The sequence below is a fragment of the Choristoneura fumiferana genome, chromosome 26 (genome assembly GCF_025370935.1).
Source record: "Choristoneura fumiferana chromosome 26, NRCan_CFum_1, whole genome shotgun sequence".
NCBI lineage: Eukaryota > Metazoa > Arthropoda > Insecta > Lepidoptera > Tortricidae > Choristoneura > Choristoneura fumiferana.
In genome coordinates this window covers 6,008,221-6,019,797 of record NC_133497.1, presented here as the reverse complement: position 1 = coordinate 6,019,797, position 11,577 = coordinate 6,008,221, and the positions used below count along the sequence as shown (strand labels likewise).

The window sequence follows — 11,577 nt, the reverse complement described above, 5'->3', positions numbered from 1 at the left end:
TTGAAAAGCAAGAAAATTCAAGATTTTAGTTATTTATAACGTCCTGCCTAGTTAACATTAACAATGCTGTGAGGGTTTGAAAATTACCAAAACTTCTTTTCGCTCTCCTGAAAGTAGCATTTTGTCCCTTACGTCAATTGAGACTTCCACATCGATATCTTGGGAGATTACACTAATTGACCTAACCAGTTTGCGGCTTGCGTGGCATATACTGAGTGGGGACCGTTTAGCATCAATGTATGCTAGTATTTGTTCTTATTTTTTTTATGGCGTTGAATAAATGTATTTTCTTTCTTTCTTTCAAGTTTTTTTTTACTGCAATGGATAGCTGAAGAACAATTTATGAGAACATGAGAACCAATAGAAACACTTCATTTAAAAAAAAACCCGCCAATAGCGTGTCGGACACGCCCCAAAATAGGTTCCGGTAGCCATTGCGAAAAATTAAGTTATATTTTTCTAAGGATTTCGTATTTTATACGGAACCAAGCTGCCTAAGATCATGGCAAAAATAGGTAGAGATTGTCCGGAGATGATTCATGGATACATTAGTAATATTATATCCCTTTATTTATTTACATTCTTAGTTTAGGTTTTTACAATAATTATATAAAGTTAAATACAAAAAGTACAAACAAAATAAAGAATAACCTAACCTAACCTAACCTAGTTTGCCGCTGGTGGCGGAGCAGGGCCCAAGCTACTGCTGGTCAGGTTCGCAGAGTGAGGGGCCTCCGCTCCGGACGATGCGTGCCGTGTCCAGAAGTACCGCCTTCTGTATCTGGCCCTTGATTCAGCCATCTAGCGGGAGCCTCTTGAGATGTTGCTCGAGACTCTTCGCTAATTAGTATTATCCGTACATCGTGAAAATAAAAAGAGTGTAAGCTATTATAGGTACCGATCATTGGTTCAGGATTTTAATTTTTCATATTAAATACATAGCTTTAATTACAAACAATAAGAGCTTGCTCTGATGACATGCCTGTTTTATCATAATCCCAGGTAGTCTTGCTTCAGTAAATAGAGGCGATAGCAAATTATTTGAGATAATGTTAAAAAAAGAATAAATACATTTTTTACAACAGACTGTTCATACTTATTAGTTGATACTTTAGTATTTGTTGTTGAGCGTGATCGTTTTTAGAAAATTTAAGACGGACTCTGTTTTTCCGTGTTGTGTAAATAGTAGCTTATTGTCGTGGCCTGGAAGTAGGCAATGCTGCGCTGAGTATGAGTATTAAACGGACGAGCTTGCGAGTCCGGCTTAACTAATACGACGCCAGCAATTGCTATTCAGCCGAGACTAATATAAAGCTTTCTCAAAAATGGTGAATAATTCTGAAATAGAATAAATTTTTTCTCAAAATTTAGTATAATATTTATTTTTATTCCAATCATTTTTATTGCTTTCTCGCTTTTTTTTTTCATTATTAAGAATAGGTAAACTGCAGGTTGTATTTTACCGAAAACACCAAAAGCTGTTTCAAACCCAATAAAACAAGCCGGAGTTCCAACAAAATATCTGCAGGGCTACTACGAAACTCGAAACTCGAAGTTCGCGTCGTGCGGTCCGTCTGACACTATCTATTTAATATGAGAGCGAGAGGGACGGTACGATACGAACTTCGAGTTTCGAGTAGCCCTGCTGATACCGGCCATTAGACTTGGCTGTATACGAATTGTGCCGTATTTCAATGGCCTTTTAACTTTTAAAAAAAATGCGACTGATTGCAGGCGCGCTAATTTATTATTGTCGAGCTAGCGCGCCTGCAATCTTTTTTACTTTTTAATTTCCGCTGACCATCAACTATGGACTTCACCTTCTGATATGTAAAGATAATGTCAACTTTTACGGTCATTTTTGAGAAAAGATGATCAAATGTGTTTCAAACATAGATGCCCGAGGATGTATTCATCATCATCTCATATGTCAGCGAAAGACGTCCACTGCTGACATAGGCCTAAGGCTCTCTCAGACGGTCTTGTTTTCCGCACCGCGATCCCGCGATCTTAACCAAGTCGTCAGGGATGTATTGCGAGGAATGTATTTATCATGAACCAATAGAAACGCTTCGTTTACCTATAATTTTTGTGGACTAGATAGGTAGCCAAGTAGTTAAAGAACTTGACTATGAAGCTCGAGGTCCGGGTTCGACTGCGGCCGGACAGATATTTGTATGGATAATACGAATATTTATTTTGGGTCCTGGAAGTGAAATATGTACTTAATTATGTATTTTATTTATCTATATAATTATATTTATCCGTTGATTAGAAGTACCTATAGTACAAGCTTTCCGTACTTTGGGTGGAATTAAGTTAATTTGTGTCAATTGTCAAGTGATAATTTAATTGCTAAAATTTTTATAATAAAAAATTACAAATAAAATTAGATTTATTTTTATAATAAATTCTTAACAACTACGAAATAAACACCTAAACTATAAACTAAAATCCACCACTCCGCGTCAAATTCTAATGAGTTGTTAAAAGCATAGGTTTCTGTATGTGGAATACTTACTTTAAACTGGTTATACAGTAAAGTGTCGCGTCTGATTTTTTCTAATAATCTTTGTTCCCGATTAAATTTTCATAAGCAGATATAAAGAGTATTGTCAGTGCAGTCATGTCCATTGTGATTTAGTTGCTGTAGCGTTAATACAATGTCTATACTAAAAAAAGAAAAGGAATACGAAAAGTTCCTACAAAGGAACTAATCAATGAAAAAGGTAAGTGTGATATTTCAATTAAAATAAGTTAGAATCATCATCATCATCATACCTGTTCTACTCCGGGCAAGTTCTAGGGATTGGACATCGATAAAAAGATGTCGATAAATTATCATGTCTGACATTGAGTCTCATAAGATAGAGAGAATGATATAATAGATAGATAAAATGCCCCGTTGACCACTGTAGACGTTCAGAGAACGTTTAGTAATTTAAAGTACTTAGATGTTTTCATCTAGTCGGCAATCATTAATACCGACGAATATATGAAAATAGATTTTGATGATTATCTCTATATGATTTAAATGATTTCGATTTGATGTGATTATATTATATACTTTATCTTAAAATGAGAGAAAAAATAAATAATTATTCATGTTGAATAACATTTAGATGTTGACAGTAACAAAGATATTTTTTTCGCTAAAATATTTTGCTGTACATCACTTTAGTATCTGTAGCCCGAGTTAGCATAGGTATGATCATCATCTAAAAAAAGCCGTATTAGCTTAGTGGCTTGACCTCCCAGCAGAGGATCGTGGGTTCAAACCCGGGCTTACACTTCTGAGTTTTTCGCAATTGCATGAGAAAACCTGCACAATTTGCAAAGCAATTCATTGGTGTGTTTGAAGTTCCCAATCCGCACTTGGCCCGCGTGGGAACATGATCCAAGCAGTTATTCTAAGAGGAGCCTATGATCAGCAGTGGGACGTATAATGGGTCTAGTACCTGGGCGACGGAGCTCCGCTCGGGGTAAAACTCGGTAACAAGCGTTTTCCAGAGGTAAGACCAGCTAAACCCTACATACCAAATATCATCGAAATCGTTAGAGACGTTTCCGTGATTCTCGATTGCTCGTTTAAAGATATTAGATTTTGAGGTACGTCACAACATCATTGAATTGTTTCGCAAGTGTATGCAGGTGCAGGTGTAAACTGCGGTTCCCTCATGATTTTTTCCGCTATAAAGCTCGTCATAAGAAAATTAAATTTTTGTGGACACTTGACATACTAAACACACTAAACAGTTGGATTAAAAAATTTAAAAAAAAATATGATGGTAGTAGGTATTATAGTATAATGATGAATTCAAAAGAAATACTTTCATACAATTTAGAACTAAACACATAAAACATTCAGAAACTAATGTATATTTTTTTTTACAGAAAATCTTGATGTTCCTGTTAGCTACAGCTACGGCTATGGTATTCGGCATGTGCAATGTCTACTTTTATTCTTCTGCATGACTATAGGCTACATAGCCAGGGCACATTTAGGAGTATCAATTGTAGCAATGACTTACATGGAAAGAGTGAAAAACATGAATTCTATGGTCAATTCCAATGTTACAATTAATGATACATTCAAAAATGTTATTGAAACGATTAGATTAAATATCATTAATGCAACTGATGCAGTAGAACTTAGAGTAAATGAAACTAGTTTTGAAGATGAAGAGCCAGTAAAAAGTATTTGGAATGTATTTAGGGTAAGTTCTTTGCGATATAGTTTTATTGTTAAAGATTGTAAAAGACATAAAATGTATGATAGGTAAATGTTAGAATAAATAAAACTACATAAAATAAAATGAGGTTTAGTTATTTTTTTTTTTTTTTATATGGTATAGGGGGCAAACGAGCAGGCGGATCGCCTGATGGTAAGCGATTCCGTCGCCCATGGACACCTGCAACACCAGAAGAGTCACAAGTGCGTTGCCGGCTTTAAGGTAGGAGTACGCTCTTTTTGAAAACTGAAGGTCATAGCGGTCCGGGAATACCGCAGGCGATAGCTCATTCCAGAGTTTTGCTGTGCGAGGCAGGAATTTCTGGAAAACTGTTAAGAATTATTATGTCGTCTATGTAATTGATTTGTGATTTAGCTATCTACTAAACAGCTTTATGCTTTTGTTGAAAATGCGTGGAATAATTATTGTTTGGATAGTAACTGGTATATGAGCTAAAAGCGCCAGAAGCCTGTATGGCTTAAATGACATGTTATATGTCCAGCTCAGTCTGTAACCAGTCAGTTAATGAGTTATGGCCGGAGACTCTGGTTAAAAAAAGACTTTAGAACCAAAACTTTGCTCAAATTTACAAACCACAATAGCGTATGCGCATTATAATAACAAGATAGACATTGACAAGAGAACATAGTGACATCGATGTCTGACAAAATAGACACGATATTATTGCTTTTCTTTTTATTCATAGCTTAATGGCTTTATTCATAGTTTAGACCACCAGATGGTCTTGTGGTTAGAGAACCTGACTGCTTGAGGTCCGGGGTTCGATTCCCGTGTCGGGGCAGATATTTGTATGAAAATACGAATGTTTGTTCTCGTTCTTGGGTGTTTAATATGTATTTAAGTATGTATTTATCAATATATTAATTATATTTACCCGTTGCTTAGTACCCATAACACAAGCTTTACTAAGCTTACTTTGTGACTAGGTCAATTGTTGTGAATTGTCCCGTGATATTTATTATTACTAGCTTTTACCGCGGCTTCGCACGCGTAAACTATTCGGTGTGGTAGCTGCAATTGAAATTTTCGGGATTTTACAAAATTCCCCTGAAATTTCCAATATTTATATTATATCGTGGTCTTCATTGAGGTTGTGTTGTGAATAACTGTACAAATTCAAGACTCTAAACCCAGTGCTGAAGTTTCAAAAATTTTCCCTATCCAAATTCAAATGCAAAATTCAAATTCAAATCATTTACTCAGTAAATAGGCCGCAATGGCACTTTTACACGTCATTTTTATACTACCAGCGCTTTCGGAAAGACCATCATTGCCAAGAAGAATGCGTCGCAAGAAATTTGGCAGAAAGTGATTTTTTCAAAAAAAATAATTACAAATAAAATACTTAAAACTACTACTGTATACTTACAATTAAGAAAAAAATACGAAATAATAATAATACAGGGATGTATGGGTCCCTTAGTTACAAACTATACCGTGGGATATCGGATAAAAAGTCGTCTATGTTTTCTAGACATCCAGCTTCCTACATACCAAATTTCATGACTCTAAGCTCAGCGGTTAATATTCAAGATTTTATCCCTATCCCGTGGAATATCGGGGTAAAAAATAGATTATGTGTTATTCCAGAGGTCCAGCTACCTACATACCAAATTTCATGGCTCTAAGCCAGTGATTGTTATTTCGAAATTTTATCTCTAGGTATCCCGTGGGAATATCGGGTCAAAAAGTCGCTTATGTGTTATTCCAGACGTCTAGCTACCTACATACCAAATTTCATGACTCTAAGCCCAGCGGTTAGTATCGGGATAAAAAATAGCCTATGTGTTATTCCAGAGGTCCAGCTACCTACATACCAAAATTCATGGCTCTAAACCCAGTGGTTGTTATTTCGAGATTTTATCCCTAGGTATCCCGTGGGAATATCGAGTCAAAAAGTCCCTTACGTGTTATTCCAGACGTCCAGCTACCTACAAACTAAATTCATGACTCTTAGCCAGCGGTTATTATTTCAAGATTTTATCCCTATCCCGGGGAATATCGGGATAAAAAGTAGCCTATGTGTTATTCCAGAGGTCCAGCTACCTACATACTAAATTTCATGGCTCTTAGCCTGCAGTTGTTATTTCAAGATTTTATCCCTAGGTATCCGTGGGAATATCGGGATAAAAGTAGCCTATGTGTTATTCTAGAAGTCCAGCTACCTACATACTAAATTTCATGGCTTTTAGCCCTGCGGTTGTTATTTCAAGTTTTTATCCCTATACATGTATCCGTGGAATATCGGGACAAAAAGTCACCTATCTGTTATTCCAGACGTCCAACTACCTACATACCAAATTTCATGACTCTAAGCCCAGAGGTTGTTATTTCGAGATTTTATCCCTATCCCGTGGGAATACCGGGATAAAAAGTATCCTATGTTTTAATCCAGGTTATAAACTAACTTTTCGCCAAATTTCATCCAAATCCGTCCAGCCGTTTCAGCGTGAAAGAGTAACAAACATACTCACTCACTCACAAACTTTCGCATTTATAATATTAGTAGGATTTAATGGTGTATACGATATTTATAAATAACAATTGACATTACTGTTGGAAGAAAGCTTGTGGTATTTATCTTATTTATAATATACCAAAGTTTTTGGATATGTATTTAGACCTTATTTTGCTGGTAGTATTAGTAAAAATGAAAAAAGATAAAGAAAAGATTTTAACAATGATATTGATGATAACTTTCCAGACATATGACTGGTCCAAACCAGTCCAGGAGATGATTCTGGGAGCATTCTTCGTCGGCTACTGCCTGATGATGTTCCCAACCGGCATAGCATGCCAACGGTACGGAGGGAAACTGCCGTTGCAGATGTGTTTATTAATAAACGGAATCATCTCTATTGCGACTCCAACAGTAGCTGTTTGGGTAAGGATTAGTTATCAAAAGTAAGTGAGATGTTGTTAATAGATAAGTAAATGATGAATCTAAATAAGAAGTAGGTACTCGTAATATTTGAGTTTTTTATATTGTTAAAGAACTATGAATGATAAATGAAGAGATTACTTCACCAACTAGATCGAACTCCAAGATAAATTCACCAACGTATGTTTAGTTTTTTGTTTTGGTATTGCTGTGTTGTTTTAGGTCTTGTGCGATATGTGGTTACTTTAACATGCTAACTGATTTAAGCATTTTAGTGAAATTTTACTTTATTTATTTTTCGAAAAAAATTATATTACAACTATTTTAATTAAAACTATCCCACAAATAAACTTTACATACAATTCGCCTATATGTTGTCCCTGTGCATGTGTGCCCATAAAAGCTGGCTATATTTTCACACTCGATGGAGATGCCAATACGTAATAATTGTATTTAAATAATAAAATTTTAACAAACTAGGCAAGGATTTGAAATCAATTGTCATTATAATCAACCATAATTATCATGAATTATTTTAGCCGTCTGCCGCGTTTTTATATTTTTATCAGACTCTTCTAAATGGTTTTCGTATGGGCCGAAGTAACCCTCCATTGGGTCAAAGTACTCAGACCTTGCGGTACTTTTACATTTGATCATATTCTTCATCAGGGTGGTTGGAAAGCTGTGTACGGATGCCGCGTGCTGCAAGGCTCGACTCAAGCGGGGTTGTACCCGAGCGCTCACTCCTTGCTGGCTAAATGGGTCCCAATCAGCGAAAGAGCCACTCTGAGCGGCTACGTCTATACTGGTAACACTTTAAATATTGTTAATCTATGAAATATAAACAATAAAGTTTCTCACCAGTGACTTTTGATGATGTTTGTTCTCAGGTCTTGGATGTTTAATATGTGTTTAAGTATGTATTTATCTCTAAGTATGTTTATTTGTTGCCTAGTATTCATAGTACAAGCTTTGCTTAATTTGGGACTAGGTCAATTGGTGTCAAGTGTCCCATGGTCTCTACTTCTTCTTCTTAGCCATTTTCTAAAATTTTGGTGTAGACCTCCTTCAGCTTTCTCCACTTCTCTCTGTTCTGTGCTACCTGCATCCAGTTTGACCAGGCTATTCTCTTGATGTCATCCTTCCATCTCATCTGCGGACGTCTTCTCGGGCGTGCCGCGACCCAGGGTCTCCACTCCAAGGTCTTCCTGCACCACGAGTCGTTCTTTCGAGCGACCATGAGCCATTTTAGGGTAGCTATTCGATGAACAGCGTCTGCGACACCACTTTGCTCACTAAGCCACTTGTTTGTTTTTCGGTCCCTCAGCGTTATTCCCACCAGCTTCCTCTCCACTGCTCTTTCGGCTACCAGTACTTTGTGTATACACTCTTTAGTAAAGACCCAAGTTTCTGCTCCATATGTGAGAACTGGTAGAATACATTGGTTATGCCAATTGGTTAACCAATGTATGCTACCAGTCCCATGGTATTTATTCTTATATTATTACTTTATGATAGTTACTTCTATGCAAGAAATGGGTGTTTGATTCGTTAGCCTAACGTCTGATAGCTTATTGAATGTTGTGTTGTTTAAAACGCGTCAGCAACTATGATGGTGGTGATAGTTGAGTTGATGAGTTACTGTGATCAGTGTGTGTTCTTACATCGTGGAGGCGAAGGAGCAGCTGCATGAATGAATACTTGCATAAATGTATTTATCATTAGGTCACGGTGAGCAAAGTAATTGTTTACATACTCGTCATTCTAAAAGGCCACTTAAAGGGCTTAGGGTCAATTTTATCCCAGGACTCGAGTCCAGTACCACTACCATGAGTTTACAGTGACCGTACTCGATAGCGTAAATTATTTGTATGGAGGATTGTACAGCGCCTCTACGAATAATTTACGCCGTCGCTATCGAGTACGGTCACTGTAAACTCATGATAGTGGTACAGAATAAGGCGAACCAACTTGGCAGTTCATTACACACAATTGTTGCCACAGTTACACCAGTGCTGTTATCGATGTTGAAAAAAACTTAATATCGATGTCAGAAAAAAACTCAATACGAAATAGTGATAAAAGAAATCTTTTAACGTCGGGAAAGAGCGAGCCGGTGTTTTGTTTATTAACATTTCATATATGTCATTCCACTTAACTGCCATCGGCTTGCCTGGAATTATTTCCGTTTAGTGAAATTTTCGTTACGTTATCATTTGTTGTTATCCTTTTTGTCGTTTTCAGGCCTAAAGCTATGAAAATAAAGTCCAAAAGTGACAAACAATTACATTCCGCGTCTATACAAGATAATATCGACATATTCCTATTTTTTTGTTGCTATGTCTGGTAACATTTTCAATTGTCAATCTAGTTCGCCTAATTTTGGCCTCGAGTATAGACAGTTTTGAAAATTTCAATATAGGCGTATTACTACTAAGTCAAAACAATCTAGGGACAATAAATATCCTAAGCCTTTTTTGATACGAGTATGTGCATTTGAGATACAGATTTAAAACATCGACCTACATCGAAAATACAACTGAAAACATAGATGCACAGAAAAAGAGACCAGCGCTGAGAATCGAACCCATGTCCTCAGCATTCCGTGCTGCGTGCTATACCGCTACACCACCACTGTAGGAGTACAGACACGAATTTCTCCTATGCACCACATACCTCAGCTTGTTTGTTTCTTATTTAGTCACTTAAGCAACGACACTAGCGACATCGACGCTATGTAGGCCTCAACCAAAATACTGCAAAAACCAATCTCAACATCGACCTACTTACAAAAGTCCTTACGACTATTTTAAAGAGCCAATATTGATTAGTCTTTTAGTTTATTTAACGATGGGTTTGCTTCCATTTCAGGTACCCTTCTAGGCACGGTGCTGGCATTTCAAATCGCAGGCTTAATGGCGTCTTGTGCCGCTGGCTGGCCTAGCACATTCTGGGTAACCGGCGGCCTTTGCATCTGCGCCTTTACGCTGCTCACAATATTCGGCGCTGCTAGCCCTGCTGATCATAAAACCATTAGCGACGCTGAAAAGAACTTTATCTTGGGACGAATAGACGATGGGAAGAAAAAGGTAATCAGATTTACAAAAACCTAACCACAAAAAGTTGGAAAACCCCCGACTTTGGCACTTCAAAGTTCAATATCTCAAAAACTGCTAAGCAGCATTTGATAACATATATAAGAACCATAGCTAGAAACCCTGATTTGATATAAAAAACTGCTTTCAAACCGGTTCACCCATTGAGGAGCTACGGTGCCACAGACAGGCACACTGACAAACTGACAGACAGACACTGACAGACGGTCAAACTTATAACAACCCTCTTTTTGCGTCGGGGGTTAAAAACTGTTTGGCTTGATACTACAGTTAGTTATGAAAGAAAGAAAGAATGATTTGTATTTGATAACATTAAGTAAAAATTTAAGTTTTTTTTTTAAGTAGAATTAGGCTCAATTGTATCTGAATATACTGGGGTAAATAGAGAGCTTATTATGTTATTCGTTGTGTATCTTTCTGTATGCCGCCGTGGGTGCCGGCGTTAGAATGTTGTCCCCTTTTCCTCCCGTGGGTGCAGTAGAAATCGGGTGAGGGATACTTCGCCTTACTGTCAAACGCGCGAACTTCCACAATCTCTTTCTGTCACTATCTTACGCCATTGGACATAAAGAAATAATGAATGCGATAGCAAGCGTCCGCACGTTAGACAATACGGCCTCAGAGGGCATATTTTCTAACGCGCTGGTGTTCGTAATGAGGGCTATCGCGAATGAATTCGCCGCTAGAGGCGCTAGTGTAGCGTGAGGTCTCCGAAATGTCAAATCTCATAGTTTTTGGGTGCGCTACGCGGGTTTATTTATAATTAGAATAATTTTGTGAATATTTTGCAATATCTGAAATTAATTATGGCAAATATGCGTTCCGGGGCAATGAATGTCTGTGTTTTGAGACAGTTTTGTCTTTCGGAAACCTTTGTCCTCCCTTTTTTCCGAACAAAACGGGGACTTTGCAACACTGTGGCATGCTCGATATTTTTATACTACGGTTTAAAGGTGTATTAAATATGATTTTAATCTAAACTTTGTATTCACGCCCGTAATAACAGACTTTGAAAGCCATACTTAAAAACCTCACGCAACAGTGCGCCATCTAGTGAGACAAAAAACGATAGCCCTCATTGCATTCACAATATCTGTCGACCCTCGTCTCAATCATGTGACAGACAGAAGTGTTAATAAAAACGATTGCAATTCAATTGTTTAGATAATAAGGCATCTGCTATAATTATGTTTTGTACTGACAAATTCTTCTTGTTTTTTTTCTAATAAAATCTTAGTTTCAGTTCAATATTATTAGTTTTTTAGGGTTCCGTAGAAAAAAACGAGGATCACTCCAGCTTCTCTCTGTCCGTACGTATGTCACAGCC

At 37.1% G+C, this 11,577-nt stretch overlaps 2 protein-coding genes across 4 annotated transcripts in view; both read left to right on the top strand.

Moving 5' to 3' along the window:
- The window catches only part of LOC141442832 (transmembrane protease serine 12-like), a 49,797-nt gene that overhangs the window by 30,599 nt on the left and 7,621 nt on the right, over positions 1-11,577 (top strand). The window lies entirely within an intron of this gene.
- On the top strand, positions 2,644-10,247 carry LOC141443051 (putative inorganic phosphate cotransporter). The gene is made up of 5 exons (XM_074108266.1): positions 2,644-2,729; positions 3,895-4,217; positions 6,958-7,137; positions 7,804-7,942; positions 10,006-10,247. Exons 2-5 carry the CDS (start codon positions 3,972-3,974, stop codon positions 10,245-10,247), a joined length of 807 nt encoding a protein of 268 aa, XP_073964367.1. The 5' UTR covers positions 2,644-2,729; positions 3,895-3,971.

Coding starts and splice junctions, on each gene's coding strand:
- LOC141443051 (XM_074108266.1), top strand. CDS start 3,972: ATGACTATAGGCTACATAGCCAGGGCACATTTAGGAGTATCAATTGTA. Junction 4,218..6,957: donor GTATTTGGAATGTATTTAGG/GTAAGTTCTTTG, acceptor ATAACTTTCCAG/ACATATGACTGGTCCAAACC. Junction 7,943..10,005: donor GAGCGGCTACGTCTATACTG/GTAACACTTTAA, acceptor CTTCCATTTCAG/GTACCCTTCTAGGCACGGTG.